The sequence below is a fragment of the Elgaria multicarinata genome, chromosome 16 (genome assembly GCF_023053635.1).
Source record: "Elgaria multicarinata webbii isolate HBS135686 ecotype San Diego chromosome 16, rElgMul1.1.pri, whole genome shotgun sequence".
Taxonomy (NCBI): Eukaryota; Metazoa; Chordata; class Lepidosauria; order Squamata; family Anguidae; genus Elgaria; species Elgaria multicarinata.
The window spans coordinates 11,976,170-11,995,063 of NC_086186.1; the positions used below are offsets into that span (position 1 = coordinate 11,976,170).

Consider the following 18,894-nt stretch of genomic DNA (forward strand, 5'->3'; position numbering starts at 1 on the left):
TTATCCAAGGAGACGTCTTCTCGCCAAAATAAAAGGAAAATCTGGGGCCAGGCTAAAAAACAACATTAATAACGCAATCTTATAAAGGTTTAGACGGGGGGGGTGGGGAAGTCCTACAGCCTCATCCAGCTGCTTCAGATGCTAAATGCCGCCTTCACCATCCCTGCTCTAAACTAAACTCCCTCAGCTTTTCCCGCGCTTTTCCTCAGACTAGGAAGTGAGCGTTGACTGGCAGCCTAATCAGCGCCCAGGGGAAAACCAATAGGATCCACTCCTGCGTGAAAGGGGTGGGTAGGTGAAGTAAGACAGGACGGCCCGCAGTTTTTTGGGTTCGTCCAATCAGAACGGGGCAGCCAATCAGAGCTCGGCGGATGCAATTGGAGGGGGGGGGAGGCGAAGGCAATCGCTGAGGCACCACGGGCGCAAGAAGGACGAGGTCAGGAAGGGAGGGGCGCTGGTGGTCAAGGCGGCTGGTCCCCTTTCTCCCCCTCCATCTATTTGGGGGTGAGGGGATAGGGTGAAATTGGGACCTCTTTCTTGTCTCACTTCCTAAGACCATCGGAAATATGTGTTTTCCGATGGTCTTAGGCGACCCCTGTGAAAGGGTCGTTCGACCCCCAAAGGGGTCGCGACCCACAGGTTGAGAACCGCTGCTTTAGAACAACCAACACTTCTCCGTAACCATTCTGAGGAGGGAGACGTCGCAGAAACCAGTAAATCAAGGCAACTGGAAGAGTAGATTGCAATTCTCTTGCTGTTGGCTTACTACCATGGAATTCGCCGGGAGTGCGATGAAGAAGGATCAAAGTCTAAGCTGCCCATGCAGCTGAAACGCAGTTACTTGGAGAAAGAGGATCTGGGCCCTCGCCAGAGCATCCTCTCTTCACCACCACCACCTTGACCCCACCGTCCATGAAGCCCCTCTCTGTTGGTGGTGAGGAGGGGGGTGAAGCACATCGAGAACGAAACAGAGAAAGGGAGCTGGGACAAAGCACATTCGCCAGGAACGCCCCCTGTGCCGAACTGTTGTACAGAGAAGAAGGAAGGTAGCCAGCCAGCCTTCCGACAAGGACAACCCCGTGCCTGAGAGGATGCGGTCCCGATTCCAAAAGGAGCCTCAGGCGTGGAGTGAGCAAGGGAGACCATTTAGGGAATCCACCTGAATGTTTATTTGGGAATTTCCCCCCTGCTCTCTTTTTGGTTTAAAGTGTCCCTCGTTCCTTGTCCTCTCCCCAACAGAAGCCCCATTCAATAAGACGTGGCAGGAACAGCAGGTAAACAAAATCCCCCAAAGACCTCAAGGAGACACCTGTCATTTCTGGCGCTGGGAAGACTTCTTCCTTTTCCTCTTATAGAAGCAGCAGCACCTGGAGCACAAAGAACACAGCAAATCAATACAGGGTACTGGGGGCTCCAGCAAGCCCTCTCCTTCCAACACAACATATGGGATGGGATGGGATCAACTTCTCCACTCTCAGAAACACCCAAAGCGCATGCTCCCCGTACCCATCCTCTCCTGCAAAAAAAGAAAAGGAAAAGGAAACACCCCTGATGAACTAAATGGCTGGGCATTTTGTCATCACTGTCCCGACATTCTAGGGACCCCTGAGACGTTTCAAGGGCTGCAAGAGCTTGAGAGAGTCACTGCAACCCATTCTAGATCCCGGCTTTGTCATCATTTTCCACACCGACGACATTTACGGCCGGGAACATGAACACGGCAGCTTCCAACGAAAGAGCTCAGGACCCAAAAGTCCCCCTGGGGGCCGTACACTTCAAGGAGGACACATTTTTTAACCAAAATACGTTTGCAGAGTTGTCGCATTTACTACACAGTGAACTAACAAGGCCTCATTTGGACAAGTAAGATGCTTTCAGACTGGAACTGTGGCTAATTCCTAGGATAATTCAGAGGCATGAAGAACCTCAAATGAGATGCTGTTGGAATAGATGGACCCACATAACACAGGCTGGGAAATTGCCGCCTACAATTACATTAAAGAGATTGAAATGGAGTGTGAGAATTACTTAAAAAGCAAGAACACGTGGAATTGGCACCCAGCCCTTAACACAGGTTTAGGTTGTCTGATCTGGAGTTTTCAAAACATATGAAGCAAAATATTACGACAGTGACTTGAACAAGGAGTCGTCTTTGTTATAAACAGATGGGAAAACAGACTTCACAGGAAAGCAGACTTCAAACGATCAATGTAGACTCTGATTAATCAGAGATAAAAGCTTGAGTGATAGGGAAGAGAGGGCTATAAATTAACCAAGAGCTGAGACTGAAATACACAGTTATGTAGGCCACGGAGATTTGCCAAGTCCCTCTTCTTTGTGCCAGGTTTGATGGAAAAGATACTTTTTCTTCCAGTTTGTATCCAAACCTAACAGGTAGTTTGCCTTACCGAGAGAGGCCACCACAAGCTTTGCTTCATAAAAGTCATAGGAAACTGAATCTCACTGTGCAAAGTTGAAAACCAATGTCAGTAAGTCTTTGAAATGTGGAACTTCCAGAGTGTTGGTGAGATGGGACCTTGTTCATTTCTTCAAGCCATTTACACTCTGGTGTATTATTGTCAAAGAGAATATACAGTATTCCCGATGTTCAAAGTGGTTTGCTTTTTCCTTCTATCAATGAGTGTTAGCTTAATTGATAAATAGTAAGTTCTCATATTTAAAAAGCACTGCGTTTTTGCCAACATCCCACCAAAAGGGAAGCAGGTTTTGGTAATGTGCAAATTTCATCAACCAAATGCTACAGAAAAAATCAATTAAAAATAACTGACCATGTGGACAGACCAAATATTTACGAGTTTTAACTGGAGTCGTCTGTAGCAGCCTTTTATGGCTTAGAAACACCTCCCTGCACCGGCCTCGTTATTTGTGGTCCGAAGAATATCGCCCCACAGATTAGATAGGACTTCAAGTATTTTTCCTCCTTTCTTTGCTGCATCTGGCTTGCCTTCTTGTTTGACAAAACGTTTTCTACATCAGCTTTCAGCCTGTGTCTTAGCAATACCACCTTCCCTCCTCCATTAACTGAAGGAGAAAACCATTAGTCACCCAAGTACAATGAAGCAAAAATATGAGGACAGTTGTCTTGGCTGTGCATATTTACATCCTTGAATCAAGGACCCCGGGGCGTGGGGGGGGGAGGGGACTTTGCCACAATGCCACAAATAACCATGAGGTGCTTTTATGTTTTTGAGAAAGAAGCCAGAATAAAAAGTCCATGCAAAAGAAGAAGCTGTTGCACTGGTCTCATAGTGCTGTGCGGGAGAGGGAACGGCGATAGGAAGAGGCAGATATGGCCCACTGGTTTGCGTTGAGGTGCAATTGATATGTGACACACACATAAATGAGGCACCCACTGAATTATTAGTGCCCGTAGTGGCTTTGTCATAGCCTGCCTCACATAAATACACAGGCTGCTGCTGGCATCAGCAAAATTTTGTGTCTCTGTTTTTGAGTCATTCTAGCAATTTGTAACCTATTGCAATTTTTTTTTTTAAAAAATAATAAACTCAACAAAATGGTGGAGAATGTAGTATGCTAGCAAAGTGTCTATCAGTCTAAACAGTCCTCCAAGAAGTGAGTGGCTTTCGCTAACTTCTACAGAGGAATGCAACTGGAGACATTTATTTATTTATTTATTTATTTATTTATTTCATTTCATTTCATTTCTATACTGCCCAATAGCCGGAGCTCTCTGGGCGGTTCACAAAAATTAAAACCATTCATAATATAAAACAACAGTATAAAACCATAATATAAAATACAATAAAAAAGCTCAACCAGATAAAAATCATCCATGGGTGGAAAAAAACCTTGATGTCCTTCTCAAACACTGATGAGCCCTGCACTGGGTAGGGTACAGGTCTGATGTCAGTCTTCTGTGACCTATTTTTTGGAAGGAGGAGGACCCCAAGGCCCCACAAGAAGGACTAGGGACAAAGAAGGACAAAGGAGTCCCTAAACGTGCAATGGGCCTCTCTTAATTACTGCTTATCCACATCCCAAGGCTAGCCAGTACATTTTGGAATTGATAGCAAGTCTGTACCTCCGGAGATGAAAGCAATAAGGTTAAGCTAATATAAAGAATTACATATTGTTCCTAATTAATTTCATGTGTAAAATTTGAATCCTTGGGTACATGATCCTGTAAGTGGATAAATCCTCAGGAAAAACAATGACTCTACAGTAAAAGAGCAAGGTGACATATCTAGGTTTTGACATGATGTTTTTTAATCAATGATAAAATGAACAGCAGAAGTGAAGGAAGACGATCTGTAAAACCTGAGAGGCCTGCATGAAGCTAGGGGTGGCTTATACTGTACAGATGGCCTCCGTTAGAGACGACACAGGCTGGAGGGTTGAAGCACAAACCAGTTTCTTATGAGAAGCCTGGAGTGGACACTGGGTGGTGGCCTTCACCTATGAAATGAATTCATGATGAAATGAAGCAGAGACACAGAGTCACACAGAACGACCCATTTCCCCTACTCTGTGCTTCCATCTAAAGCACGGGTGTCAGGTTCTGTCCTGCAGCACCACCTGGTGGCTGCAGTGCACCTTGCCGGCCGCAGAGTAGTTGCAGGATCCAGGCTCATATCATCAAGCCCTCACAGGTGGGCTGATGCAGACCAGGTGGGAGCAGCCAGGAAAGGGCAATATAAGAACTGCGTTTCCCCTCCAGCTTTGCCACAGCAACATGGTCTTCTGTGCCTGCTGCAGCCTGTACCTGACTACCTGCGAATGCTGGACCTTTCCTTTCCTGACCTTCTGTTTCTCCGGACTATGCCTCTTGCCTCCGCCCCTGCCTGAACCCTGCCACACAAATGGCTGTGATGGGCCACATGCAGCCAAATTCCAAAAAATACCAGCATATTATGGCTTAAGGTTCTTATTGCCAGTGACTAACCCTTAGGAGAAGCATTTCAGATGGGGGAAGGGACAGTCCAAAAGCTGGGAAACCACCAAATGATCCATGGTCAGGAGTAAGGTTGCGTGGCCATCTGGGGACTGGACTGGACCCCAGATGGCACAGATTTGGCTCATAGACCTGGGGAACAACATCGAGCCTAGATTCATAAACTGTGGATCCAGATCCCCTGAGACTGTCAGTGATCCACTAATCCTGAGTGTCATAAGTAGTGTGCGCACACACACACACACACACACACACACACACACTTTCACCCCCACAGCCCAGAACTCAGCAAGCAGAAACAGAGGAAGGAGCTGCTCAGTTTCTGGTATTTGGGTTAATGTCTAGAGAAGGCATGAGCCTCGTGTGGCGCAGAGTGGTAAAGCAGCAGTTTCTGCAGCTGAAACTCTCCCCACGGTCTGAGTTCGATCCCAGCGGAAGCTGGTTTCAGGCAGCCGGCTCGGGTCGACTCAGCCTTCCATCCTCCCGAGGTTGGTAAAATGAGTACCCAGTTAGCTAGGGGAAAGGTAATAACAGCCAGGGAAGGCAACGGCAAACCACCCTGCTATAAGGCCTGCCAAGAAAACATCAGCGAAAGCTGGCGTCCCTCCAAGAGTCAGCAATGACTCAGTGCTTGCACGAGAGGTTCCTTTCCTTTCCTTCTAGAGAAGGCAGTGTGCCTGTTCAAATACGGTGTGTGTATGTGTGTGACAAGGGTTAGACAATCGCCCCTGATGAAATCTTTAATATGCATTAACCTCAATAGTTTCACAAGCGTCAGCGAGTTGGATGCAGTCATCTTCACACATGCTCTAACCTGCCAAAGAGACATTGGCATAGGGTTAGGGAAAGTCCCCAAAGGTAGAGGATGTTCAGAAGGGGACATTCTGAACATCCTGCTGGTCCAAAAGTTTAGAGGAAACAATGATCTAAAGGAATTACATGAAGGTGTTCATCCGTTTGGGGCATGGGCTTCTGCTACTAGTGGTGGAGAACGTCCTTCGCACACAGAAGGTTCCAAGTTCAATCCTCAGCAACTCCAGGCAGGACTGGAAAACACTCCTGTCTGAAACCCTGGAAAGCTGCAGTCAGTGAAGACAAAACTGAGCTACATGGACCAATAGTCTGCTTTGGTATAGGGTAGCTTCCTAGGCGGGCAACTTCAGAAGCTCTGGAGACTAATATCCACCCCCTGGAACTGCCTAGGGACTGCACCCTCCCCACCATGCTGTCACCAGTGTCAACTCAGCAGCGAGAAAAAGGCTTAATTTTTGCTTTAAGTTTAAAACGACATACATAGGGAGTGTGGCACTTGTTTCTACTCAAAATCACATCCCAGAAGCCCCAAGAGAGTGCAATTTTGCTCCTTGTTTTAAAGTAAATGCAAGTGTGGGGTGGGTAGGGTGTTCGCTGCTGCCACTGAAATTTGGCAGCTACGGCGGGGTGGTAGTGGCCTCTTTTAAAAGTCCCCCTTTTCATAACCTTTGGGATAACTCCTCCACGAGCAGAGGCTATCCCAAAAGTCCTGGAATGTCCTCTAAGAAACTTAGAGAACAGGAACTCACAGTAAAAAACAACAACAACACCTTTCCCTTTCTCTCTCTCTCTCTCTCTCTCTCTCTCTCTCTCTCTCTCTCTATATATATATATATACAGTATAATTAGCATGCCGGATTTAACCAGATGCTGCAGTTAAACAGCTTTTTGCAGAGGTGGACAATTTTATGTAAAGGGCTCAACATCCAACAAGACTTTCCTCCCAACTCCGCAACGTTCAGTGGCAGGCTTCAACATACTTGCATGAAGTGTTGCCCTGCACGCAAAGATGACAGAGCAAGCACATCGCTCTTTGCACAGACGGCGATATCAAGAACATTCTCCAAAACGGTCACATGCAGAACCTAGGCACAGCCTCCCGCAGGGATTGATTGATTTGATTTTATCCAAGTATACGGTGCTTTACAAAGAACAGGATTGACAGGTCCCTATCCCAAGGGGCTTACAAGCTAAACAAAACAAAAAATAGACATATTGCTTCTTCATATAGCTAAACGAGCCTTTGGACAGGGAATAAAAGCCATGTAGTTGCACTCTCCTTCCTCCTCCGCACCTTATTTCAATACTTTCTGGTTCATTAAACCATATTTGTGGGGAGGGGATAACGTAATTGCCAGGAGCAGCAAGAAAGAAGCAATTATTTTTGCAGATAGTAACATTGTGAACCGCCCAGAGAGCTCCGGCTATTGGGTGGTATAGAAATGTAATAAATAAATAAATAAATTTGCAACTGGCAATGAATATTGGTTCAGTAGGTAAGAAAATCTACGAAACCGCAGCGTACCTGTCTAAAACCAGCTTAACTCTCCTTTACTTCCTTCTCTAATCACTTCTGTCTCCCCTCTCCCTAATGCCATCAACACAAAGGCAGTTAGTTCAGGCTGCACTTTCAATAGGACAGGGTTGAGCAACTTGTGGTCCTCCAAAGGTTTTGGCCTGCAACTCCCATCATCTCCATGCCAGTGGCTATACTAGCTAGGGATGTTGGGAGTTGTAGGCCAAAAATCTGTAGGGCCGCAAGTTGTTTACACCTGCATAAGGGATATCAGACCTTGTGATATGTAACAAAGACCCCGTGGATTCAATTCAGATCCTATGTCATGGCTTCAACATAACTGTATCTTTCCACCAAGAGATATATGTAGCAGGAATCTGCTATTTCTTTCCGTGCTACAAGAATCGTTCCATATAGATAAGGAATATGGATTGCAAGTAAGGCATAAGCTAGGGATGGAACAGAGCGGCCAAAACATTACATTCTTAATGTTCTAGATTTCGTAGGTTTGACTGCCTTCCCAAGCCTCTTCTCTCCCTGGCAGAAGTGCCTCACCAGCCTTGGAAATTTAACTCTGACTTTGGAGTTTTATCTGGAATGGCTGCCTGAAGCTGTGTCCAATGCTCCTGCAGATCAATGAACTGTAACACTGAAGCCATCTTCCCATGGAAGATTGTTCGCTCTCTTATATCTGAGGGGAAGAATAGGGAGGGAACCCCCCCACCCCACCCCACCCTGAAGCAGATGCCATTCAGATCCTTGAAAAGGCTCAGTACCAAGTCTTCATTTCCTTATGAGTAACTTGCTATTTCTTCTTCAAACACTAACTCTCTTCAAGGAGAACACCCTATCCAATTCCACACATTTTCAGACACCTTGAACATCCCCTTCTGCTTTTAATTAGTGCAACAGCTGTTAGGGAAAACATTTCTGTTTCATAAAATACGCATCCCTTACTCCATAAAGCTCCAAGCACACACACACTGCAATAAATCACCAGTTCTTCAGGGCAGCAAGCATCGCATATGGCCAGGGTCGTATGGCCGGGGTCAGAGGAGCACTGGCTAAATGACCAGAGCGGCAAGCAGCACTCCTCTGGGTGTGGCGGAGTTGGGTGCCTGCTTCATGTGCTGTGCGCTGCCGCAATTGGGAGAGCAAGCAGCTCACAAAAGGGGATCCCTGCAGTTTTCTCTAATCAATATTCCAAGATCCAGACAGTGCGGATTCCTCTCTCCATGGAGAGGACATCACCATGGGCTGGATGGGGAACTTCCACAGGATGCATTCGACCCGCAGACCGGAGGTTTCCCCATCCCCAGTTATAGTCCAGGTGAAAGGTACAAAGGGGACTATCGCTTTCACAGGATGGGCCATGTGGTGTTTTACAAGTGCTACAGCCCAGCTAGGAAGGAGCTGCAGCAAAGTAATAAACATGGTACATTAGGCCACATATGGAAAGGTTTTCTCCTTGTTCCAATGTCTGTCAAGCAATGCCAAATCTAGCCCACGGAGATAGGTAACCAGCCTATTCCCATAGTCCATAGCTGTATCACATAGCTTCTGCAGCTCGTACGAGGACCTTTTTGCTTATTCTGGTCCCATCAGGGCTCAGAGAATGAGTTTAGGATAAGACGAAACATTCTAGATGGCTTTTGAGAGAACAGCTGCAGATTAAGACACACGCGAAAGCTAGAGAGACGACAAGAATTGGTGATAGTGACAACAGGCAGCAACTTTTCTTCAACCGGTAACGCCACAATCAGGCAATTTAGCTTCTCTCTCCTATCCCCTTTACTACAAAGTCTGAAGCCCTAATCTCTTGCAAAACTCACTTTGCTGCAAAAAGAAAAGGGGGAAAAAGTTGATGTGCCCTCCTTTGCCACAATATTGCATCGCTATGTCACAAATAGCTTCGCTGAATGATTCAGAGCAAATTACTGTTATACAACCTGAGACAGAATCCTTCCTTTCCCACAAGGCAGACCTGAGAATCATATTGCTCCAAAAAGTGTCGTACATCATTTTGTAGTTCTTAAGTATTTGGAATTATTGTTGGAGCAGAAGCTTGATAAAGTCACTGAAAAAGGTACAGAGAATCTTATCTAGGCTAGGGTGCGCACCATTTTGCAAGCTTAGAGGGCTATAAACACTCTTCCCTGCAAAGTACAGGAAGTCACAGGAAAATGACTACCTCGTTCTGTGTCCTATTATAAGGAGCCTAGAACTAGATCAGACAATACCTTCAGGTTTCCCAGTACAGAAACACGCCTGTTTTTGTACTGCAGAACCCCATATATGGAAATACCAAAGTGCACTGCCCTACCAAATGACATAAATTACTCCAAAACTGCGAATAAAATGCAGCTTCAGTAAATCGAGGATTGCAAAGAAAGAAATGTGTGCACTGCTTTCAGGAGAGCTGCGCATTTTTGTTAACAATGTTTTGCCAGCTGACAAAGGTGCCCACGCAATGAGTGAATCGCATAAGATATTTATCACTTCTGGCTCCACTTCCTAGCTTCAAGGCATTTGTCCACAAATGTAAAACCTGGTGGGCTTTTTTGTTGCTGTTGTTTTCTTTTGAAGGCAAGTATTTGGTGGCTGTTAGTGTGTCAATCCAAAGACTAGTCCCTGTTCCTTGTCCTTAAGGAGGCCACTACTTAATTGTCCACCCCACCCCATCAATTTTGTTTTGGTTTGTCCAATCAGAGCCTAGCCTGGTTCACTCCCCCTTCTATGTGAACCAGAGAGAGTGACTCACCACATGTTGAGCATTTTCAGGCAGCTACAACAGACAGTGTGAGGAGAAAGAAGGAAAGAAAGAAAGAAAGACAAATAAAAACACAGAAAGGAAGGAAACGAAACGTTAGTTCAGAGGTGAGATGGAATCATGTCATGGCCAGTCATGCAAACATGCAGTGCAGATCTGTGATACACACCAGGGTCCATCTGCCTTCTCAAACCTGGTTCCACCTGAACCTGCTGCAACTAATGTGGGAGAGATACCGTGACGGGGTCCTCCTGAGATAGACAAAGACAAGCTTTCATAACAGCCCAAGACAACGGAACCAGAGCACCAGAATATCATCACTGAAGGGAATGTACTCTAGGGGACTTTGCCAGGCAGGAGGAAGAGCATTTCTGAGCCTTCAGATTAAAGTATACACATGGGAAGGTTTGCAAGGAACCTTCAAAAAACAGCTGGCTACAAGGGCCCAGATGCAAATACTTTAGTGCTTTAATGGACCATGGCAATTGATCAAAACTATACCCCTAAATTTCCTTATAAATGAATTCATCCTTTGAAGAGGACTCAGCCTCCCTACACACTTCAGCCTACATGCTTTGGAAATAAAATACACTTACTTGTTACCACCACCACTACCGCCACGTTATTTAGGGTTCACTATGTGCTAGAGAAGACAAAAGTAACATTCCTTGCACAAAGAGCTTACAGCCTAAACTGAGGCAGAACACACACAACAGCAGAAGACGGCCAACATCTAATCAGCTTATGGTTACGAGCACAAGAGGGCAGAACCTTCGCTTTAAGATTAGAAATGACAACGTTGGGGAGGAAAGTAACAAAGAGATGAAAAAGAGATTTAAGAAGAGGAATTATCATTAGTGACATTATCCAGTAAAAAGAGGATGCAATACTCAAAAGCAGCGTAGATGAGGGTATTTAACACCTAGAGGCGGGAAACAATAGTAGCATTAAGATAGTAAAAAAGGGAAGCATCCCAGGTTTCTGGTTGGTGAGATGGGAAAAATATAAAACTTTTGCCCAGTGACAGACAGAAGTGGTGAGATGGGAAGAGGACGAGTTTGGGTGAAAAGATTACTAACTCTGTTCTTACTAACAGTGCAATCCTACACATGTCTACTCTGAAGTAAGTACCAGAGTTCAATAAGACTTACTCCTAGATAAGTGTGATTAGGATTACAGTCTACGCTGTTTAATTTGGAGCTCAAACAGGACATAGAGGAGATGCCAGCAATACAAGTAGAGTAACCGAAATAGTTTTTAAGCATAAATGCAATAAGCAAAAGCCATGAGAGCATCCAGAGCAAATGGCTAAATTTTGGCTGGTAGTGAATCTCTCACATGAGCAGAAAAATTAAACAAAAAAATCACAACAATACTAGACTAACAAGAGGGATGTTAAGGAGGAAAATGTACTCAGGAGGATAGAATGAACTGACAACACTATAGCCACCTGATTGGTCCATAGAATAATGAACCAGCTCTTAGATTTGGCCAGAATAAAGTATCGGATATGTTGGTAAGAGCAGTTTCACTGGTAAAAATCAGACTGGGGGAAAGCAGAGAAGACAGCTAAAGGATAAGAAGTGAAATCGACCATAGTCAATGTATCCAAGGAATTCTGCAGTAACAGGGTATAGGGTGATGGCTGAAGGAGGAAAAAACCCCAAAATATCAGGAGGATTTAAGGATAGGGAAATATTTGTGTGCCTCAAAAACCTGTGCAAATGAATCACAGAAAGTTTAAAGGTAAACAGCGAAGGAAAACTCAGGCAGGAAGGGACGGGTCCCAAAAGCAGGACTGATGGCGGTGGGAAAATGAGCAACTTTAGAATCAGATATGAAAGATGAAGGAAAGAGTAAATAATTTTAAGGACAGCAATGGAAAATTCTGGGGTGGGGTGGGAACATAGAAGAAGAAAGAAGATTTGGATGGAAATTTGCCACCACATCTTTCACAGTGGGGGGGGGGGGAAGCAGACAGGGAGCCTTCAGTGGCAAGGTAATTGCAGGAGACACATGGCAGGCATGAAAGATTTGGCAAGGAAGGAGACTGACAGAGCTTTAGCTAGACAACGTTTGCATGGTCTGTTAGGAATCCCTGAAGGTAATGGTATAAATAAATAAATAATAAAGATAAGCCATGGTTGAGAGGTGAATGGTCAAGAAAGAAAGAGTAAAAGGCTGGGGGTGGGTGGGCGGAGAGAGACAACGTCCTATCTACAGGCTAGTAAAAGCGGAGCACGGATTTTTGGCTTTCCAGAATTTACTACACAACTCCCCAACACTCATTTACAGCCTAATACTACGCTGAGTAGATGCAACCTAAGCCTATTAAAACTAACAGGTTCAAGCATCTCTGTACCGGAAACGGTGAACAGCCATTTCCCTTAACTAGCTGTACCTTGCTATAATAGCATCATGTTGACTGGATGTTTAAGCATCTTGGAAATTCTTGCCAGAGCCAGAAAAATGAGGATAAAGCTCGGATGTACGATTTCCACAGAAAGATCAGGTGCAGGGGAGGTACGGTGCACTGAGGTAGTGACCACGTAACCTTTATACTAGAAGAGAACCTTCATTTATTCTAGTGAACATTAATGCCGCTAACCTTCACTTTCATCCCAGAAGAAAACCTCTGTTCGCATAGCTAGGTTATGGTAACAGCAAAGAACGGGATCTTGATGGCACCTCCCACTAAAGAAAGACACAGTCCTTAGGCATACTTACTGGGGAGTAAGTCTCACAGGACGAAATCTGATTTATTTCAGAGTTACCGTGCAGAGACGGGGCTGTAACGGTGACAACAGCAAGAAGGCCGCTACAGAAGAATTCCTTGGGGACATTCTGGAGTCTTTCAATTGAGTGGCCCCACGACAAAAGAAGTGGCCTCATTTAGCTTAGCTGATGCGGCGGTGTCAAAGCAAAAAGCCCTCTTGCACAGAAAAGCAAGACAAGGACGTTATTAAACCTCTCGCCCGGAGAGACTCACAAGTGTGGAAGCCCAGCCCACTTGAGTGGTGCTTGCTGAAAACTAGCCTGTTGCTGAACGGCTGAGGGATCCTCAGGCAGACAGCTCTGTATAACGTCATAATAAATAGCCAAAGCATTTAAAACCTCTCTCTCTCTCTCTCTCTCTCTCTCTCTCTATCTCCCACCCACCCTCACCTACAGAAAGACACTGATTATCTGCAGAGCCACAAATACTCATCCACTGGTTGGGAAAGCAAAGCGCAATTATTAAGTTTGCCACAAGCATTTATTTAAACTCATTTAAATCCTGCCTCTCTGAAGCTTCAGAGAGGCAGCTATGAAGCTCTCCTTAGGGGCGAAGACAGAAACGTTTGCAAAACGATAACCTGTTTCTTGGGTAATGGAGCACTAGGCGATTAGTTCCTCTCAGCTGGAGATTCAGACCTGAAGCACAATTAAAGGTATTGCATACACTTGCTTTTCTGGCAAGTAAATTTTTCTATTCATCCTCAGCACAAGGACTCAAGGATCACAACACTGGCTGTGGAGCCTACTAGGTACTGTTAGGGTTGCTGAGAGCTTCACCAGAGCTGCAAGGCAAGACAGTCAGACTGCTATGCCTTGACCCCTTTGAGGAACCTTCTACCCACAATGACTCATTAAGTGTGTGTTGGCTTTCCTTATAAAGGAAAGGAGATGACTGCTGATCACTGGGAGAAGACTCCACATTATGGTTCATGTGGTGGCAACAGATCATGCAGAGTACCACTGGATATGGCAGAGATGGGGGGGGGGGGGGAGTGGGAGAGATGGCCAAAGCATTGTTCTTCAATGCCTAAGCAAAAAACAAAAACCAAACCTTGAAGCACTCCCCCGGCAGTTTGCAAAATAGCTTACGATATCTGTGGCCAAAAAAGTTTCTGACGTATTTGCAAGGGTGAACACATGGCCTCAGAGTCCCAAGGAGGCTCTGGTTTCAATAATTTCTACATTCCCCAAAAGAAACGGAGCTAGTTAATGTGCGAACAGCATTAAGGAGAGAAGCTTCAGCCCGACCTCTGAGAGGTTTTACTATACATGCTACTCGCAATTTTTTTTTTTTTTTTAAAAGAATTCTGTCCAATTTGCAACACATGCTCTGGCCAAAAGTAGCAGTACTTAGGCAGCACAAGCAAAAAGAAGCTGTACCACCGGCAGCATCACTGTGGTTATCATGCAAAAAACAAAGGATCTGACAGCAGGTTATGGATATAGGCATCCAACACAGGAACACGCAAACATATTTCACATACAGATGATGCAGGGAAACCCCTGCTTCGACAGCAAACATACCTAGCTTCCTCCACTACTTCCACCTCAGTACGGGCTGTAAGTTGTATACTGGACGGTGCTCCTGTTGGCTCATCATTGTTCAGTTCACCATTAGTTGAGCTTACCACCTAAAAAGGAAAAAAAGGAGGAAAAAAGATCTCTCTAGACAGCTTTATAGGTAGTGCTGGGGTGGAATCAACGCCTGTCGTACATGATGGTACCAACGACGTGGGGAAATGTAGTCATGAGATCCTGGAAGCCAAATTTAGGTTGCTGGGTGGAAGGTTGAAATCCGGGACCACCAAGGTGGCTTACTCTGAAATGCTACCTATTTCACACAGAAGGCCAGCTAGACAGGTGCAGCTGAGGAGTCTCAATGCATGGATGAGACAGTGGAGTAAGGAGGAGTTCAGATTTGTTAGGCACTGGTAAACATTTTGGGACAAGCTGGGCCTTTACAAGGAGGAAGGGCTCCAGACTGCTGGCGGTAAACATAAAAAAGGTAGAAGAGCAGCTTTTAAACTAAACCTTGGGGAAAACCTGACAGGAGATGAGAAGCATCCAGTTTGGGTTAAATCATCCCTAGGGAATAAAGACGAACATGTTTCCAATTGCCCAAATGTAGAAGGGGAAGAAGCAGGCCATGAGCATACAGTGAAACATAATAGCCAGACAAAGAGGCCTTAAGTGCTATAGCAGAAAATGCCCACGTCAGAGACATCTGGAGGGGGACATCACGCGTTTCTATGCAAATACTACACACTACACTTGTTTTCCAAAATTTGCTTAGATAAAATTGGCTATGGAGCCTTGCCTTGTCTACTGGATATTATACAGCAATTTTACCCCAAAGCAGGAAGGAACGAAGCTGGAATCGTGGTCTACCAGTGAGTCGCAATTCCACCTAAATATCAGGGAGTGGGATCTTAAGTGTTTTGTATGTTTGTCAGCATACGTCGTGGGCAAACAGGCAAGTAAAATCGGTGGGCTATTAACTACTGCTGGCTTATTTTCAAGACAGCACGGTGGGCTGGGATATGCTGGGAGTTGTACCACATTGGAGAAGGCTGCCCTGCAGGTGCCTGTCTATGGCCTCTCTTGCCTGTCTCTATTCACTCCTATTCTCCTTCCCATTTTCAGCCAGCTTGTCTCAGTCCTGCAACAGACTTTGCACATCTATTGACGCTGGGTGGTTGGGGGTTGTCAGACCATTCTACTGAAGTCTCAAAACAAGGCAGAAAAGGCAGAAGGTTGGAAAATGGGTGCCCTTCTGTTCGAGGTCCTGGTTCCTCCAGCTGCAAACTGCCCTGGAGACCTCCGGCCAGTATGCAAATTAGCCCCTCCCATCAAATCATGGCTAAGGATCAACTGCAGAGAAAGATTTGTGCAGGTGTCAGGAGGCAGCTGCCAACGCAGTTCAATGAGGTCAGGAGACAGAAACTTGCTCTCTTTGACATGAAACTTTTATGCACAGATAAAGAGCTCAATTCATGAACTGTCACCTGAGTCCAATTATTTATATATTACATATTTGATACTGCCCAATAGCCAAAGCTCAGCTGTGTCACCCCACGGGCCCACCAAGTTGCAATGTGTTTTCCTGACCTGCCCCTGGCATTGTGCTACCAGCTTCCCACCCTCAGCCCATGCTGGGGAGGGGAAGGAATCTGCACCCCTAAGTAGTTTTAGGCATGCAGCTCCTTGCTTCAAATTCTGCCTACAGAATCAGCAAGTGCAAATGTCAACCCCAACATTCACCCAGCACCTCTGTCCCAGAGGTATTCTGAGCATGCACAAAGGTTTCCTATCACCCCACCCCACCCCGCCTCATTACTTTAACAGAAGCAGTTCACAAGTTGTAGCTGGAACATCCAATGGCAAAACATGCATGTCTGAGAATCAATCCACGAGAATGTGGTGGCCGAGCTATCTGGCTGCATTAGAAAAGCGGCGCAGGGCAGGAAAAGGCAATACCTGTACTGATCCCCCATGCCGTTCTGAAGCCAAGTGAGATGTCAGAAACAAAGCATTGGTCTGCCGTGTTGCTGGAATGTCCCAGTCTCCTCGACGCTCTGACACAGTCTGAACAGGCATTTGCAAGCAGGAGAGCAAGAAGACAGCAGGAAAGGCAAGGGTGAAACAGAGCAAAGCAATGCTTTCTTTAAAAAAGAACATGGTCAGTTCGTTGGGTAGGGCGGGAGGAGCAAAGCATTTTAAAAGCAGTTTGCTAAGTATTCATTTTGACAAGGTTACAGCCCCATATTTTGCACAGAAGTCAAAAGCAGTAAACACCCAAATGGGCTTCACATGGTTTAAAAAAAAATCCAGAGTAAGCCTTAGTTATCAAGTGTGTTTTTTCATTCTTCACTGATATGAACATGACAAATGGATATTCATTTAGCATTTATATAGTGCTAAACTTCACGTACATTATCAGTAATCCTTACACCAGGAGATATGAATCTGGCCCATGGGCTAAATCCTGTCTGCCTGGGTCATAATCTGGCCCTCTCCAGGTGACCATACCCCCTTTCCCCTAACCATCACCCATTTGTTCCATTCTTGGCTCTTGCTTATTTTTTCCCCGTTCTAAATGGTCAAAATGCCTCTTACAAGACAGTAAGAGCTTTAAGTTAAAATAGGCTGGTAATTTTTTTTGGAACACTGGGTTTGTGGTTAACAACCCAGAGTTAAGCCATAGTGCAGGGTTCACATGGAATGGCAACCCACGATTCAATAACAACCCATACTTTGGATCATCGTTATGTGTGAACCAGCTCAGTGAGTGCTATTAAGAGTGATCTTCCAATAACAATCCCAGCAATACAAATGAACAATGTTTTCTATGTTCCACTTTAGTCATTAAGTTTCAATAAAGTCTGGAACTGAAAGGTTATAGGTTAACAAACCTGATTTCGGTGAGGCTGTAGCGATGATCGATCCCTATGCGTATGGGCTTCTCTCGTTACAGATGGTCCAGATTCTACATGCATAGGCCCCACTGGAGTGGGCTGGAAAATAAAAACACACCACTGAATATGCAGGTGAGATCCAAACAAACCATTTGTGTTAGCTTAATAATTAGAACAGCTCATTTTAAGAGTGGGAACCAGACAATGTAGTCTGAATTTTCAAAATACTTGCTTTGAGCCATGCTGCCACCCAAGGTTTTACAGCAATGGCCTGCAGCTTCTTTAGCTCAAATGAAACATGATTCAGGTCAATACAGCAATAGACATAATTGGCATCTACATCAATGTGGTGGCAAATAACCAGATCTTCCTGCTAGATGGAGCACCCAAGAATTTGGTAGCGCGAGCACCACATTTTGATAGACTTTAAGATCTCTTTTGAGGTGCAGCTTTATATCAGGAATTTCATAGTTCCTTATCTATTTATTTATTTAGAATATTTATATACCACTCCCCATTGAAAAATTTCGGAGAGGTGTACAAGGTAAAATGAAAATAAAAACAGAATAAAACAGTTAAAACAAAATTTAAAAAGAAGCAAAACCAGAAATCCAAGGCTGCATGTTAAAGAAAGGCTTCATGGAATAAAGATGTTTTCAGGAGGTGCCGAAAGGAGTACAAGGTTGGCGCCTGCCTGACCTCCAGAGGCAGGGAATTCCACAGGAGGGGAGCCACCACGCTGAAGGCTCTTCCCCTGGTGGACTCCAATCGGAGGATGGATCTTATGTGGGACCACCAGCAGCAGACCCTCGGATGACCTCAGTGACTGGGCAGGTTGGTAAGGGAGAAGGCGCTCTCTCTTATTTGCCTTCTCAGAGATGGCATATATCTCCACAAATCTAGTAAGAAATCTCTCTTTTTTCCAGGACAAGCCTGGCAAAATAATCTAAGCTTTACAAATATATTTCCTAGAGAGCAAGCATTTTCCTCAGGAAAGCAGCGATTCTCAGGATTATAAAGAAGCACATGGGTCATAACCAGAAGTTATACAGCAAATAGGAAAAGACAATGACTGCAGAGTTCAGGATTCAACCACACAGGGGGAAAATAATTTAGAATCGGTTTCTAAACACTCTTTAACATAGCAACAGAGTCTGGATGAGTGGGATGTGACAAATAGTTTCAGTACTGAAACTATTTGAAACTTGAGTCTTGGGTTTGAGTCACAGAAGACATGGATTTTTTTTTGTCTCAGTACACACATCTGTGTTGGAATGCTTCTCAAGACTCTTGACCAACATTAAACCTGTGTAACTGAGCAACTGCCATGCCTCTGACAGTCTCTTAATATTGTCCTGGAACTTCTGAATGTTTGGAATTACAGGATCAGAAGTATGCATGATTGAACATTGATGTGTATATAATTAAGACCGGGGCTACCACTAATTGCTTGTTGTTCACATTTGGAAGAGATTTTCAACAACAGATACACAGGTGGTATTTGCACAAGCATTTCACACTGTTCTGTTTGCTGGAATTGCGATAAGAAATCTAGTTCAAATAGGATTGACACTTGTTTTGACAATCCTGTATGAACTCTCAGCAAAGAGAGGTTATAATAGGTTCTAGAATCCAGTTTTATCGATGTCAGCCATGGGGACATATTAAA

At 44.9% G+C, this 18,894-nt stretch overlaps 1 protein-coding gene across 1 annotated transcript in view; it reads right to left on the reverse strand.

Annotated features, from left to right (window-relative positions):
- Positions 1-528: 528 nt before the first annotated feature.
- The window catches only part of CSNK1G1 (casein kinase 1 gamma 1), a 48,166-nt gene continuing 29,800 nt past the window's right edge, over positions 529-18,894 (reverse strand). Inside the window, exons 10-14 of the mRNA XM_063142740.1 lie at positions 17,223-17,324; positions 16,288-16,395; positions 14,335-14,441; positions 10,024-10,047; positions 529-1,367 (exon numbers count right to left, since the gene is read on the reverse strand). Of these exons, the coding sequence (XP_062998810.1) occupies positions 1,313-1,367; positions 10,024-10,047; positions 14,335-14,441; positions 16,288-16,395; positions 17,223-17,324 (396 nt within the window). The 3' untranslated portion in view covers positions 529-1,312. The remainder of the gene's footprint in view (positions 1,368-10,023; positions 10,048-14,334; positions 14,442-16,287; positions 16,396-17,222; positions 17,325-18,894) is intronic.